This window comes from Anolis carolinensis, unplaced genomic scaffold, assembly GCF_035594765.1.
Source record: "Anolis carolinensis isolate JA03-04 unplaced genomic scaffold, rAnoCar3.1.pri scaffold_11, whole genome shotgun sequence".
In the NCBI taxonomy this organism is placed as follows: Eukaryota; Metazoa; Chordata; class Lepidosauria; order Squamata; family Dactyloidae; genus Anolis; species Anolis carolinensis.
Genome location: NW_026943822.1, coordinates 18,461,937 through 18,476,974, shown reverse-complemented (window position 1 = coordinate 18,476,974; position 15,038 = coordinate 18,461,937). Strand labels below are relative to the sequence as shown.

Sequence of the window (15,038 nt, the reverse complement as noted above, 5' to 3'; positions counted from 1 at the left end):
GGTGAACTTTAAATCCCAGCAACTACAGCTCCCAAATGTCAAGCTCTATTATCCCCAAACTCCATCAGTGTTCAAATTTGTGCATATTGAATATTCGTGCCAAGTTTGGTCCAGATCCATCATTGTTTGAGTCTGCAGTGCTCTCTGGATGTAGGCGAACTACAACTCCAAAACTCAAGGTCAATGCCCACCATACCCAGTATTTCCTGCTAGTCATGGGAGTTCTGTGTGCCAAGTTTGCTTCAGTTCCATCATTGGTGGAGTTCAGAATGCTCTTTGATTGTAGCTGAACTATAAATCCCAGCAACTACAATTCCCAAATCACAAAATCAACCCCACCCCCAACACCACCAGTATTCAAATTTGAGCATATTGGGTAAGGTAAAGGTAAAGGTTTCCCCTGACGTTAAGTCCAGTCATGTCTGACTCTGGGGATTGGTGCTCATCTCCATTTCTAAGCCGAAGAGCTGGCATTGTCCGTAGACACCTCCAAGGTCATGTGGCCGGCATAACTTCATGAAGCGCCGTTACCTTCCTGCCAGAGCAGTACCTATTGATCTACTCACATTTGCATGTTTTTGAACTGCTAGGTTGGCAGTGCTGGAGCTAACAGCTGGTGCTCAAGCTGCTTCCGGGATTTGAACCTGGGACCTTTCAATCTGCAATTTCAGCAGCTCAGCGCTTTAACACACTTCGGCATATTGGGTATTTGTGCCAAATTAGGGAATGAAAATACATCCTGCATATCAGATATTTACATTACGATTCCTAACAGTAGCAAAATTATAGTTATGAAGTAGCAACGAAAATAATTTTACGGTTGGGGGTCACCACAGCATGAGGAACTGTATTAAGGGGTCACGGCATTAGGAAGGTTGAGGACCACAGGACTATGTGATCGTGATTTCCTTGCTAAGTTCTAAAATTCTGTCCTTAAACATGAGTAAGTGTAATTTATCAGGAGCATATTTTATACTTTTACCAGTGGTGCAGCGGGTTAAACCGCTGAACTGCAGAACTTGCTGACCGAAAGGTTGCCGGTTCGAATCTGGGGAGTGGGGGAAGCTCCCGCTATTTGCCCCAGCTTCTGCCAACCTAGCAGTTCGAAAACATGCAAATGTGAGTAGATCAATAGGTACCGCTCCGGCGGGAAGGTAACAATGCTCCATGCAGTCACACCAGCCACATGACTTTAGAGGTGTCTATGGACAACGCCGGCTCTTTGGCTTAGAAATGGAGACGATTTTTAAAGAAATAAAGGGAATCACCAAAACAGAAATAATAGGAACGCCTGAAATAGCACTGTTGTCATTTATGGATAATACTCAAATATCAAAAGAGTTACAGGAACTAATCGCCAACTTGGTAACAGCAGCAAGATTGTTAATAGCCAAAAAATGGAAAGGAAGGGAGGAGTGCCAATTGGAAGAATGGTATAAGGAGATTTGGGATATTGCAATAAATGATAAATTGACATGTAACATTAAAATTAAAAGAGGGTTATTAAAAAAGGATGATTTTGGGAAGATATGGGGAAAATTTATAGAGTTTGTATACGTAGAAGGAAAGGGGGGAAAACCTGTAAAAGAAACAATGGAATTTTGGAAATAAATATTGTAACTGGCTGGTCTGGGGTGAAGGGAAACAAAAGGTAAATAATATGAGTATGTAATATAGTTAGAGAGTGAAAATACCATAGGAGCTATGATATACATAACTCTGTATTGCAAATATGTTTAAGAATGTATAAGTTTTAAGGATAGCACTAGGTGTGTATCTTCTATACACAAGGCGGCCAGCTAATTGAACCCGCCCAAAAAATTTTCAGCAATCAAGTGCTGGCACGAATTCTCTATGGCGCAGAAATCTGGGGCTTAGATACCAACATTTGTAAAACCCTGGAGATTTTGCAGAACAAGTTCTTTCGTAAACTTTATTCTCTTCCATCTGGCACGCCTGCAGCTCTGCTGTGCACTGAATCTGGTTGGCCAACAGTAAAAGCAAAAGTAGATTGAGCCCAGTTGAGATACCTCAAGCGAATTGCTATTCTCCATAACGACCGTCTCCCAGCATTGTGCTTTGAGGAAATGAGGATTTGGCAACACAAGAAATTTGGCCTAGAAAACCTCCTACTCAACTACAATCTTCCTGAATTGAATTCTGCCCTGGACATGAATAAGAGGCAACTAAGAGACTGGCTATTTTGGATTGATTCAAGAAGGACTTTGCAATCAACCAGGAATTCAAAATTCTCCCCGTGGTTCCCTTTTTTAAAAACTGAACATTTCAGAGCCAGATATCTGATTAAGCTCAAGCCACCATCCTTAAGAATTGCCTTTACTGAGCTGCGATTCCAAGTAATGCCTACTGCAGTGTTAGATGGTTGCTATCATAATGTGCCATGGGAAAATAGACTATGTATCTGTGGCCAAAGTCAGGTAGAAGATATTGTGCATTACATGTTAGTTTGTCCATTGTATAGTGCCCCAAGAGAAAGACACCTGGAACCCCTGCTGACTCATGGTAAAGGGAATTGCTTAGCAGAAACTATGCATTTTCTGCTGAGTGACACAAACAACTATGTAACTCACAAAGTAGCCCTGTTTGCTCTATCTGCAAAAAAGATCAGAAAGATTAGATAAAATTGCCATCAACTGCCGAGGAGACTCAAAGGATTAAGTGGACTCACAATATGCATCTATACTCTTTCGCAATTTTTTTTAAAAAATTACTGTTAAATGGCATTGTTTTAACTCCTTGCAGGAGCACGATTATGGCTTCTGCTCAGTATCATTGGAGTCTATTGCTCCGAGGGTACTATTGTGTGCATGCGTTGCTTTTTGTCATGGCCTTGGGCCCGTACAATAAACTATTTTGATTGATTGATTGGGTATTGCAAATATGTTTAAGAATGTATAACTTTTAATTAAAAAAAATGGAGATGAGCACCAACCTCCAGAGTCGGACACGTCTGGACTTATCATCAGGGGAAAACTTTTACGTTTACTATGCTACTAAATGTTGCAAAATTGTCATGTGTCGCACCTTCTCACATCTTGACTAGGTTGATCCAAGAAGTTGATTCTTGCATGCAAGGAGCTCTCGGGCAGAATGAAAATATGGCATGGGCATGGTTTCCGGATAAAGCTCCAGGAGGCAAAATAAGCCCCCGTTTTAAGAAGCATAACGCAAAGTGGTAATTAAAGAGCAAGACCCCCACCTCCTCTAAACTCTCATCATCAGCAATTAATTATGAACCCTACCAGGAGGGAGAGGGAGGTTAATGACTTCTCGGTGTAATGAGAGATAAGCTTTGGGAATGAGGGTTTATGTCAGGCACGGGCAAAGTTGGGCTGTCAAGGTGTTTTGGACTGCAACTCCCACCATTCCTAACAGCCTCAGGCCCCTTCCTTTTGCCCCTCAGCCGCTTAAGCGGCTGAGGGGCAAAAGGAAAGGGCCTGAGGCTGTTAGGAATGGTGGGAGTTGCAGTCCAAAACACCTTGACAGCCCAACTTTGCATACTCAGTCTATAGAATAGTATATATATATATATGAACCTAGGCAGCTGTCTACTTATGAAGGGTCTCCAGGAAAGAGCGAGGGAAGGAGGAACAGAGAGAGATCAGGGTTGCAGACTAATTATGACCTTGTCACTAATGGCTGATGAAGCATCCATCACCATCTGGTCTCTGACTGGCCGCAGGGATTGACTCAAGAGCTGCCATCTCAATCCCGGGGGCTAATTGTTTTTGCTAAACTACCAGACTCCCCTCCAGCCCGTCCTGTTGTCTTTTCCCCCCGCCTCCCTTACTTACACACAGAGTAAATGGATTAGCCACCAGATTGTGGAAAAAAGGGCCCGGGAGTGCATCTGCTTTGCGAGAGGAGCAGCAAAGGTGACAACCCTTTGCCCGCTTTCCCTGCCTTTCTGGCCCTGCGTCTCTCTCTCTCTTTCTTGCAAGGCATCAGAGATGAAACACTAAACAAGTCTTGGAATGTTGCCCTCTGATGTGGTTCAAACCCTTGCTGCCCAAGTCTCCAGTCCTCAACGAGGAGTAGAATAGGTTGAGTGAAATCCTAACCTGTCTCCTGAATGGTAGTTGGGATGTATCTATTTCTTCTCTCCTCTCTGTTTCTACTCTCGTTCTGTTTGGTTGTGTTGAATGGATACTCGCTCTATCACATGTGTTGGATCTGTAAAGAAGCAACAAAGTTTTGGACGAAGATTCATGAAGAATCACAAAAAGTTTTAAAGAGAACCTTTATAAGAAAACCAGAGTATTATCTACCCTGTTTCCCCGAAAATAAGACAGTGTCTTATAATAATTATAATAATAATAATAATAATAATAATAATAATAATAATAATAATACAGTACAATTTTACAATACAATTTTAACCAACATAAACCTATCAGGATTTCAATGGGAAGTGTGGGCCTGCTTCTGGCCAATGAGATAGTCAGGTTAATTAGGATTGTTGTTGTTGTTGTGTGCCGTCAAGTCATTTCAGACTTTGGGTAAGCCTAAGTCTAAAATTATTTATTCATTTATTTACTACATTTATTTACTACATTTATATCCCGCCCTTCTCACCCCGAAGGGGACTCAGAGCAGCTGTATGTACATACAGTAGAGTCTCACTTATCCAACATAAACGGGCTGGCAGATTGTTAGATAAGCGAATATGTTGGATAATAAGGAGGGATTAAGGAAAAGCCTATTAAACATCAAATTGGGTTATGATTTTACAAATTAAGCACCAAAACATCATGTTTAACAACAAATTTGGCAGAAAAAGTAGTTCAATACTCAGCAATGCTATGTAGAAATTACTGTATTTACGAATTTAGCACCAAAATATCATGATGTATTGAAAACATTGACTACAAAAATGAGTTGGATAATCCAGAACGTTGGATAAGCGAATGTTGGATAAGTCAGATTCTACTGTATTATGTACCCTGTTTCCCCAAAAATAAGACAGTGTCTTATATTAATTTTTGCTCCCAAAGTTGCGCTAGGTCTTATTTTCAGGGGATGTCTTATTTTTCCATGAAGAAGAATTTACATTTATTGTTGAACAAAAAATGAACATCTATATATATAAAAGGGTAATGAAATTTCGGCCTAGGACAAAACAACAAAACGACACATCCCAGAAACACTAAACTTGGCAGCACAACCCCTCATCCATGCCTCTACGTTCATACAACAAAAAGAAAAGAAAAATATAGTCCTAATTAGAGGGAGAGGAACCATGACTTGTTCATGGTTCAAGTCAAGCCTTGATTTTAGACTTAATATATCCTGGAAGTTTTCTATGTTTTTATTCATATATTCCTGCCTAAGTTTTACTAGTTATGCCTTCCTGATTGTGGATTTATGATGTATCTGTGATTCCTGGCTGTTCCTGGACTTTGTCACCTTTGGAACTTCATGAGACATTTGGATTATTGTTTAATGTATATATTTGCTAACCTGTATTCTATGTGTATGTTGATTTGCCAGTTTGACTGTGGGAGGAGTTGTAGACATGTGATTTTGCTGAGCATATTCAGACTCAGGACTCCATTCTATATTCAATATCTGTTTTCCACCTCAAATGGAGGTGGATGTGTGTCTGCATCAAACCTCAGTGGAGGTGGATGCATGTTGTTGTTCGGACTTCAGTGCAGACTTATGGACTTCAGTAAGGACAACTATACCTAAAGACTATGGACTATTGATTAAGAGTGATATCCTGTGTACTCAACACACGCAGAACTACATCTTATCAATAGTATTTGTCTCAATTTGTTTCTGACACATAAAATACAAACTGTGAGTAGCTGATCAGAGCCTGTCCAAGGATTTTGCAAAAGCTCAAAGGTGAAGTACAACTCTCAGAATCTGCCATTATTTATACTGGAAGGGGAATTTTGGGAAGTCGAAAAAGTAACTTTCCCAAGCTTAAGAAAAAAAGCTAAATAAATTTCCCCCTTCATGTGGTTGTACTCACAGTGCATCAACCAAGCCATAGTCACAATTTTAGCTTGATTCCAGAAGCTTCTTCCAAGATCATTCCAAGAGTTCAGGACTTGAATTTGAATATTTTTCTTCTCAAAGCCCTGTGATTTCTTTGGCAAGTTTCCTCATCTCTCCAGAAAGATGCAGCGTCTATTCGGAGAGTCAATGCACTCACTTTCCTGAAAAATAAACGCCCCATGAAATATTTAGCTCTGATCAGCAGCTGTCCTTGTAGGTTAACCCTCCTCCCTCTCCAAAAACCTCTTTGATTGGATCTCAGGGTGCCAACAAAAGTAGACAATGTTGTGGTGACTGGTGGGGAGTGAGGGCTGAGGTAGATCAAATGTCTAGAGAACACAGCCAATCTTAATTTCTGGCCCGCCAGCTGATGGCTGAACAAATGAGTCGTAATTGCCCCATAGATGGATGGCAAGAGCATGGCACGGGGCCGTTTTGTTAAGCGGCTGCGGATAGAAATGGTGCGGACAGATTCGGTGTCAGAGGGAGGTCTGGTTACAGCTTTCTGGCACCATTCGGGCCTCGGCGACGGTTCTTCGGCACCTTTCCCATTCTTTTTTCTATGGCTGATGGTTCCACCTTTGGAGAGAGGCTAAAGATTAAGAGGATGACAGAGAGGCATCTGCTTACACAGCGTTAAGGGCTAATCTTCCCCACTACGCCACGGGAGCCTTGAAGAGAAGGGGGCTCGCACGCGGGCAGGACTCACACGGACAAAGTACCCAGAGGTCGACCCTCAAGGAAGAAGCGGCCAGCAGATAGGCAAATGGTAGTCCCCATTTAGCATGGCAGAGGCTGGCTTGCGTTGAAGGGACACTTCCAACAAGTCGTCCAGTTGCAACTGTAGATAGCGGCTGGTCCACATCAGCCTGGGTGCAACGACTTCTCTTGAGTCTTGGAGAACATCTGAGGAGGAAGAGGCTGGTGCGATAACACACGAAGACGACGTTCAAAAGCCCAAGGAGTTCAAGACCCATCCGCTCTTCTCTGCCCCGATCAAGTGCAGGCATGGCTGTCTCCCCAACAGAGTCTGTGATGAACAAAGGACTGGAAGGGAGCCCAACAGGTAAGTCTCATTGCTCCTCTTTGAACGACATTCCCCTCTTCATTCTTCCATCTATGCCCCATCCAGGTCTAAGCTTTCTCCTGGATGGAAACAGAGGTCCTCTTTGGGTGAGGTCCTCTAGATCAAGTATGGGTAAACTTCGGCCCTCCAGGTGTTTTGGACCTCAACTCCCGCTGTTAGGAGCTGTGGGGGTTGAAGTCCAGCGGCTGAAGCTTGCTCTAGTTCATCTAGATGTTTTCACACTGAAATTTCCATAACCTTTGACGATGACTATAACCTTTTGACTCCAAAACGGCATCAGAATGCCTTTTCTTCCTGGATAGGTGTTGGGACCCAACAAAATTGGCTTTCTCTGGGATGACTGAGAAAGCAACACAATCTTCTGCATAAAAAAGGCAGTGAAATTTCTTGTCTTAATATATATAATATATATTCACCCCGGTGGCGAAGTGCGTTAAAGCGCTGAGCTGCTGAACTTGCAGACCGAAAGGTGCCAGGTTCAAATCCCAGGAGCAGCTTGCGCCAAAGTGTTTCATTCCTGTGGTGCTATATTGCACAATTGGAATGCTATCGTCAGGAGTGGCATGACAATAAATAAATTGCTGGCTTCCGTTCACAGATGCCTCGATTCTTGAATACTAAAAGGGCTGCTTTTGTTCTCCGGTGAAGCCTCTGGTGGCTCAGTGTGTTAAAGCGCTGAGCTGTTGAACTTGCAGATCGAAAGGTCCCAGGTTCAAATCCCAGGAGCGGCTTGAGCGCCCGCTGTTAGCTCCAGCTCCTGCCAACCTAGCAGTTCGAAAACATGCAAATGTGACTAGATGAATAGGTACCGCTCCGGCGGGAAGGTAATGGCACTCCATGCAATCATGACGGCCACATGACCTTGGAGATGTCTATGGACAACACCGGCTCTTCGGCTTAGAAATGGAGATGAGCACCAACCCCCAGAGTCAGACATGACTGGACTTAACGTCAGGGGAAACCTTTACCTTTACTATATCAATATAATATAACAACAAAGCAGCACATAGGAAAGTCAAGGATAACTTGACTTCTTGCAGGAATAAGATTATGATAGGGTGAACCATAAATATCAGGCATGGGCAAACCTCGGACCTCCAGGTGTTTTGGACTTCCTGAGGCTGTTAGGAATTGTGGGAGTTGAAGTCCAAAACACCGGGAGGGTCGAAGTTTGCTCATGCCATATATATATATATATATATATATCATTTTGATTTTCTTAGAAAGGCATTTCTTTCCAAACAATGTTTTAAAGAAACTTTACAAGTACTGTAATTTGAAACTGTGACTCATTATACCAATACAGTAAGAAAACACCATGAAATCACAGAATCGTAAAGTTGGAAGAGACCCCAAGGGCCATCCGGTCTCACTCCATTCTGCAAGGCAGGAAGACACAAGTAGGGCCCTCCCGACAGATGGCCATCCAGCTTCTGCTTAAAAACATCCATGTGAACTAGATACTCATCTCCTGTGGGGGAACGGAGTCATTAATGGATTATTTCCAACATGTTATCCCAACATTTTCAATTCTGGAAAGGAATGTTGGTGTGTGATAAAGCTGGGTGGCCCTTGGGGTCTCTTCCAACTTTATGGTTCTAGGAAAAGAAAGACTAATGCATTGTTACGATGGTGTACAAGCCTAGTGCGATAATGACCTTTGCTTCTCCGCAGTAGGGCTCAGCATGGCTCCTGGGAAAGTCGGAAGTCCCGTCTTGTTGTGTAAAGTGTGTGGCGATACCAGCAGCGGGAAGCACTACGGCATCTATGCGTGCAACGGCTGCAGCGGTTTCTTTAAGCGCAGTGTCCGCAGAAAGCTCATCTATAGGTAAGGAGGTGGCCATTTTTGACCTGTCACCATTTACTGCTTTTGTGGGGCAAAGGAAAGAAAACAACAGGCGAGTTCAAAGCAAATCTAGTGTGGGGCAATGGGAGACGCACAAAAGGGAGAGTGGATTTACTCACCGATTGCATTTGGCTCCTCCTTCTCCATACTTACATATACTCAGTCCCTTTTTCCAAATTGAAAGGAGGGAGGTGGCATGGGGCATACATGTTGTTGTTATTATATGTGTCATCTCTAAATATCTGGGATGAGGTCACAATAGGGTTGAAATTTTATTTTATGCTATCCCACATTTCTCCCAGAATGGGATTCAAGACAGCTAAGTTAAGAACTAAAAACCTACATAGAATCATGGAGTTGGAAATGACTTTGTGGGCCATCCAGTTCAACCCACTGCCAAGAAGCAGGAAAATCACATTCAACAGATGGCCATCCAACCTCCAAAGAGGTTAAAAGCCTCCAAAGAAGGAGCCTCCACCACACTCCGGGGCAGAGAGATCCACTGCTGAACAGCTCTTTCTCAAAGTTAGAAAATTCTTCCTAATGTTCAGGTGGAATCTCTTTTCCTGTAGTTTATATCCATTGTTCTGCGTCCTAGTCTCCAGGGCAGCAGCAAACAAGCTTGCTCCCTCTTCCCTATGACTTCTCCTGACATATTTATACATGGTTCTCATCATGTCTCCACTCAGCCTTCTCTTCTGCAGGCTAAACATGCCCAGCTCTTAAGCCGCTCCTCATAGGTCGACTATTATGCTGGGTGAAAGAATCGAGACCACATAAATTGTGATGTTGTTTTGTTTCCCACAGGTGCCAAGCTGGCACCGGGATGTGTCCGGTGGACAAAGCACACAGGAACCAATGCCAAGCCTGCCGTCTGAAGAAATGCCTACAGGCAGGAATGAACAAGGATGGTGAGCACGCTTTTGAGGAGTGGGAAGACGGGGTGGACAATGGCCTTCAGGTACCGAAGATGTGCCAGTATGACTTAGACAGCTCTATATGGCTCATACCTAGGCTATCTAAAGAAGTTTGTCTCCCCATATGAGTCTGTTTGAACTTTAACATCTCCAGGAGAGTCTATTCTTTCTATATTTTTAAACTCTATAGATCAGGCATGGGCAAACTTCGGTCCTCCAAGTGTTTTGGACTTCAACTCCCACCATTCCTAACAGCCTCAGGCCCCTTGCTTTTATCCCTCAGCCGCTTAAGTTCATATTTCCCATTTCTGCCCCCAGCAGTGCAAAACGAACGCCAGCCCCGCAGCACCGCACAAGTCCGCCTTGACGCCATTGACTTGGATTCGGAGCGGCAACCTGAGCACCTGGCTACCACAAGGGATGCGGCTCCGCCATCATTGCCCCTGGCTTGCCCTTCGCTGCCACCAAGCCACAGAGCCCCCACGTCCTGCTCCGTGACGGGGGCTTCAAGGGCCCGGGCCCCGACTCCCCCCAGCAACCATCGCTTCATGGCCAGCCTGATGACAGCTGAGACGTGTGCCAAGCTGGAGCCCGAGGATGGTAAGTGGCTTGCTTTGTACCATGGGCTGGTGGAGAAGAAGCAAGAAACCAAGAGCTGTCTACTCTGAACAGTTATAGCAGTTTCATGCCGATTAATGGCTCTGCTTTGCAGAATTCTACGTTGATGAAGTCAGACTCTCCCTTTGGGAGTAGGCATGTGCAAACGTCGGCCCTCCAGGTGTTTTGGACTTCAACTTCCACAATTCCTAACAGCCGGTAGGTTGTTAGGAATTGTGGAAGTTAAAGTCCAAAATTTGCCCATTCCTGTGCTAGAGAGTTCTAGTACCCTGACGTTAAGTCCAGTCATGTCTGACTCTGGGGGTTGGTGCTCATCTCCATTTCTAAGCCGAAGAGCCGGCGTTGTCTGTAGACACCTCCAAAGTCATGTGGCTGGCATGACTGCATGGAGCACTGTTACCTTCCCACCAGAGCGGTACCTATTGATCTACTCACATTGGCATGTTTTCAAACTGCTAGGTTGGCAGAAGATGGAGCTAACAGCGGCCGCTCACACCGCTCCCGGGATTTGAACCTGGGACCTTTCGATCTGCAAGTTCAGCAGCTCAGTGCTTTAACACACTTCGCCACCTGGACGACCAATAATAACAACAACTTTATTTTTGTACACCGCCTCCATCTCCCTGAAGGAGGGACTCGGGGCGGCTTACATGTGACACAAAGTGCCTAAAACAATGCATAAAATAAACACACAATACAATACAATAAAATAAAATAAAACCAATAGCATATAAAACAATTTAAACTCAGAAAAACGCCCAAAAACCTATGGTGACATCTGCCGTAAAAGCTGGCCAAACTGTAAACAAGAGCAAGGGAATGGGATAGTGCAATTGTAGCTAAGGGCATGGGATGAAAGTGCAGTGCGGTGTCATGAAAGGATGGACAGCACTGTGATCCTGTATCCGTTGATGGTACTTTCTTAAACCAAATGTGGAGAGTAATGCAAGTGGAGCTACACAGGGATTCAATAGATTGGACAGAGTTGGCTGTGCTTGCATCAATTAAGGCCATTGAGCTATCGTGTGCTGCCATCTAGTGGGTTGAGAGTTACAGGTGAGTAGGTTTTGATTGGACATCAAAAGGAACCTCTTGACAGTAAGCAATTCAGCAATGGAACCGATTGCCTAGATCAAATGGTTATCTCTGCCAGTTAGTATAGGAGAGATGGATTGATGGATGGTTTGGTCTTCTTTAGCTGATGAGAACATCGACGTAACTGGCAATGAGCCAGAGCGCCCAGGGGGTGAAGCCCACGTCTCCCCATATCCAACCGCCAGCCCAGAGAGTGTCTACGAAACCTCTGCCCGGCTCCTTTTCATGGCTGTGAAATGGGCAAAGAACCTACCAGTCTTCTCAAACCTCCCTTTCCGAGACCAGGTGAGTCCACTCTCCAGATCAAACTATTTACCGTTTGGGTGAGAGAACAAGGTAAAGGTTTCCCCTGACATTAAGTCCAGTCGTGTCCGACTCTGTGGGTTGGTGCTCATCTCCATTTCTAAGCCGAAGAGCCGGCATTGTCCATAGACATCTCCAAGGTCATGACTGCATGGAATGCCGTTATCTTCCCGCCAGAGTGTTACCTATTCATCTACTCACATTTGCATGTTTTCAAACTGCTAGGTTGGCAAAAGCTGGAGCTAACAGCGGTTGCTCACTCTGCTCCCCGGATTTGAACCTGGGACCTTTCGGTCTGCAAGTTCAGCAGCTCAGCGCTTTAACACACTGAGCCACCGGAGGCTCCACCGGAGAACAAAAGCAATCCTTTTAGTGTTCAAGAATGGAGGCATCTGTGAACAGAAGCCAGCAATCTATTTATTGACATGTCACTCCTGACAATAGCATTCCAATTGTGCAATATAGCACCAAAGGAATGAAACACTTTGGCAGTTTTGGAAAACGTATTTGCCAACGGCATGGAACATCACATTTCAAATCGTAGGAGTAAAACAGATATGTGTTAGCCACACCTGTTAAAAAGTGGCCATTAAACAATGATGGAAAATTACTCAACAAGCACCAATTAGAAACTAAAGTTAACATTTCAGATAGTTGTTGTTGTTATTATACTAGTGGCCGCATTGCCGCAGCTGTTTGGGTTTGGTTTTAGCCCCCCCACCCTGCCCACTTGGATTCCAAAATTTAATTGTCCAAGTCTTATTCAGTACAATGGCATAATTAAGCAATGTCCTTTATACAAAATGTAAAAATCAAGGTTTACTTTTTGGACTGTAAGAAAATATTGTCAAGCCACAGATCTGTGGATGGAGAGGATTGACTGCAGTAGGGATAACAACAACTTTCACTTCTTATCTGCCTCTCCTCGTGGTGCAGTTATTTGATGGTAGAGTGCTTTTGAGAAAAGCAAGTTGATAATTTAAAGATGAAAGGAACCTGATTCATTTGCTGTGCTAGATAAATAATACCTAGCTGCCCCGCCCCCCCTCCGGTACTGTTGAATGATTTCTTCCATCAGCATAGTTAATGGTCAAGTGTGATGGGAGTTCCATTTCAGCTGAAGAGTCACAAACATACAGCCTTGCTACTTATCTTGTTAAGGATCAGGGTCTTTTGCAGCACACGCTCCCCAAATGATCCAGATGTTCAGCCCTCTGCCTTCTCATTGCAGGTGATCTTACTGGAGGAAGCCTGGAGTGAGCTGTTCCTACTCTGTGCCATCCAGTGGTCTTTACCGCTGGAAACGTGCCCCCTGCTTTCTGTATCGGATCTCGCTCCCGCTCTCAATGGAAAGCTTGTCTCTGGTGGAACTGACATTCGTGCCCTGCAGGAAGTAATCGCCCGCTTCAAAGCCCTAGCGGTGGACCCGACAGAGTTTGCCTGTATGAAGGCAATTGTACTCTTCAAGCCAGGTAAGAGGCCCCAGCTGGGAGAGTAGGAGGTTAGAGGCCATATTTCTGCAAACTTCACAACAGTCTACGTTTTGTTGGACTTTGTCCTTCTTCGCCATGTTTAATTCCGATTTCCTTCTGGTTCTTACAGAAACAAGAGGTTTGAAGGATCCAGACCAAGTGGAGAATTTGCAGGACCAGTCCCAAGTGATGCTGGGACAACATAACCAGATACATTACCCAAGCCAGCCTGTTAGGTAGGTGCTGACATGTGTTCTTCTCTAGACATGGATAAAAGGCAGATCCCATTAGTCCTTGCCCTTGCCAACAAGGCCAACGAGTAGGGATTATGGGAGCAGAAGTCCAAGTCAACTGAAAGTCTACCATCTGCCCATGACTGCTTTTCCTTGTAATAATAATAATAATAATAATAATAATAATAACAAAAAACAACAGGAAAAGCTCAGCCGCTATCAGGACCTCAAGATTGAACTGCAAAGACTCTGGCAGAAACCAGTGCAGGTGGTCCCAGTGGTGATCGGCACATTGGGTGCCGTGCCAAAAGATCTCAGCCGGCATTTGGAAACAATAGCCATTGACAAAATCACGATCTGCCAACTGCAAAAGGCCACCTTACTGGGATCTGCACGCATCATCTGAAAATACATCACACAGTCCTAGACACTTGGGAAGTGTTCGACTTGTGATTTTGTGATACGAAATCCAGCATATCTATCTTGTTTGCTGTGTCATAATAAAATAATAATTTTATTTCTTACCTGCCTCTTCTCAGCACTCTATTCCTGATTCTCACATTCATTTTAATACAGTCCTGGATCCATTTGATGGAAATCAAAGCTATATTTTTCCTTCTTTTCCTTTCAGGTTTGGAAAGCTCCTGCTGCTCCTACCTTCACTGAAATTTATTTCTTCAGACCGTATCGAGCTGCTTTTTTTCCGCAGGACCATCGGAAACACCCCTATGGAGAAACTGCTTTGTGACATGTTCAAAAATTGACGTTGGAGTTATGCCAAGACTTCAGACATGTGTTTGTTTAGAAACCGGAGTTTGGAAAGCAAGATGCCAAAGAAGAAAGGCAAGCTGCTCCGGGCTCCTGCTGCACAACCAGCACTTGCAAACCATCACGTGGCATCTTAACTGGACACCATTTGTATAATCAGAAAAGTCTTTGAAATCCATAGACCGCAACTTTATATATTCCAAAATGACAATTGTCTGAACATACACCCTCTCTACATGCCATTTCCAAAATCCCATCCCATTTCCTTGTGCAATTTCACCCCCGGATTTCGTTTGCCCAGTATATAGCCCTGCATCATTCAGATACTCTGCAACAGAAAGCCACTAAAGTGGTTTCATTTCAGGCCTGAAATAAATACGGTCTGAATATGAGCATCTCCATGGCAAATTCAATCAGGAAGGCATCCATGGACAACACACTCCTCAATGTGGAAGAGAGGAACAACAGCACCTCTCCACAGCCTCCAGATGCCGAAGATGGAAAAAGAGAAAAGCCTTGCCTCTGTCTATATACTGACTGTGTTTGTTCTTAATTATATAATGGCATTGAATATTTGCCATATATGTATTCTGTAATCCGCTCTGAGTTCCCTCAGGGAGATAGAACGGAATATAAATAAAGTATATTATTATTATTATCATCATCATCATT

The 15,038-nt window shown here is 43.9% G+C and overlaps 1 protein-coding gene across 3 annotated transcripts; it reads left to right on the top strand.

The window, feature by feature from the left end:
- Positions 1-3,481: 3,481 nt before the first annotated feature.
- Positions 3,482-15,030, top strand: nr2e3 (nuclear receptor subfamily 2 group E member 3). 3 transcript variants are annotated; one of them, XM_003227349.4, is made up of 8 exons: positions 3,482-7,093; positions 8,792-8,942; positions 9,768-9,871; positions 10,196-10,477; positions 11,694-11,875; positions 13,125-13,365; positions 13,496-13,601; positions 14,230-15,030. In XM_003227349.4, exons 1-8 carry the CDS (start codon positions 7,036-7,038, stop codon positions 14,360-14,362), a joined length of 1,257 nt encoding a protein of 418 aa, XP_003227397.2. In that variant the 5' UTR covers positions 3,482-7,035; the 3' UTR covers positions 14,363-15,030. The 3 variants fall into 3 exon arrangements, with proteins under 3 accessions (XP_003227397.2, XP_062819524.1, XP_062819522.1); XM_062963454.1 differs by having other exon boundaries at positions 8,789-8,942; positions 10,199-10,477; XM_062963452.1 differs by having other exon boundaries at positions 8,789-8,942.
- Positions 15,031-15,038: the final 8 nt, after the last annotated feature.

Excerpts from the sequence above, each read along its gene's own strand:
- nr2e3 (XM_062963452.1), top strand. The coding sequence starts at position 7,036 with ATGGCTGTCTCCCCAACAGAGTCTGTGATGAACAAAGGACTGGAAGGG. Across the intron at positions 10,478-11,693 it reads CAAGCTGGAGCCCGAGGATG|CTGATGAGAACATCGACGTA; the intron begins GTAAGTGGCTTG and ends GGTCTTCTTTAG. Across the intron at positions 11,876-13,124 it reads ACCTCCCTTTCCGAGACCAG|GTGATCTTACTGGAGGAAGC; the intron begins GTGAGTCCACTC and ends TTCTCATTGCAG.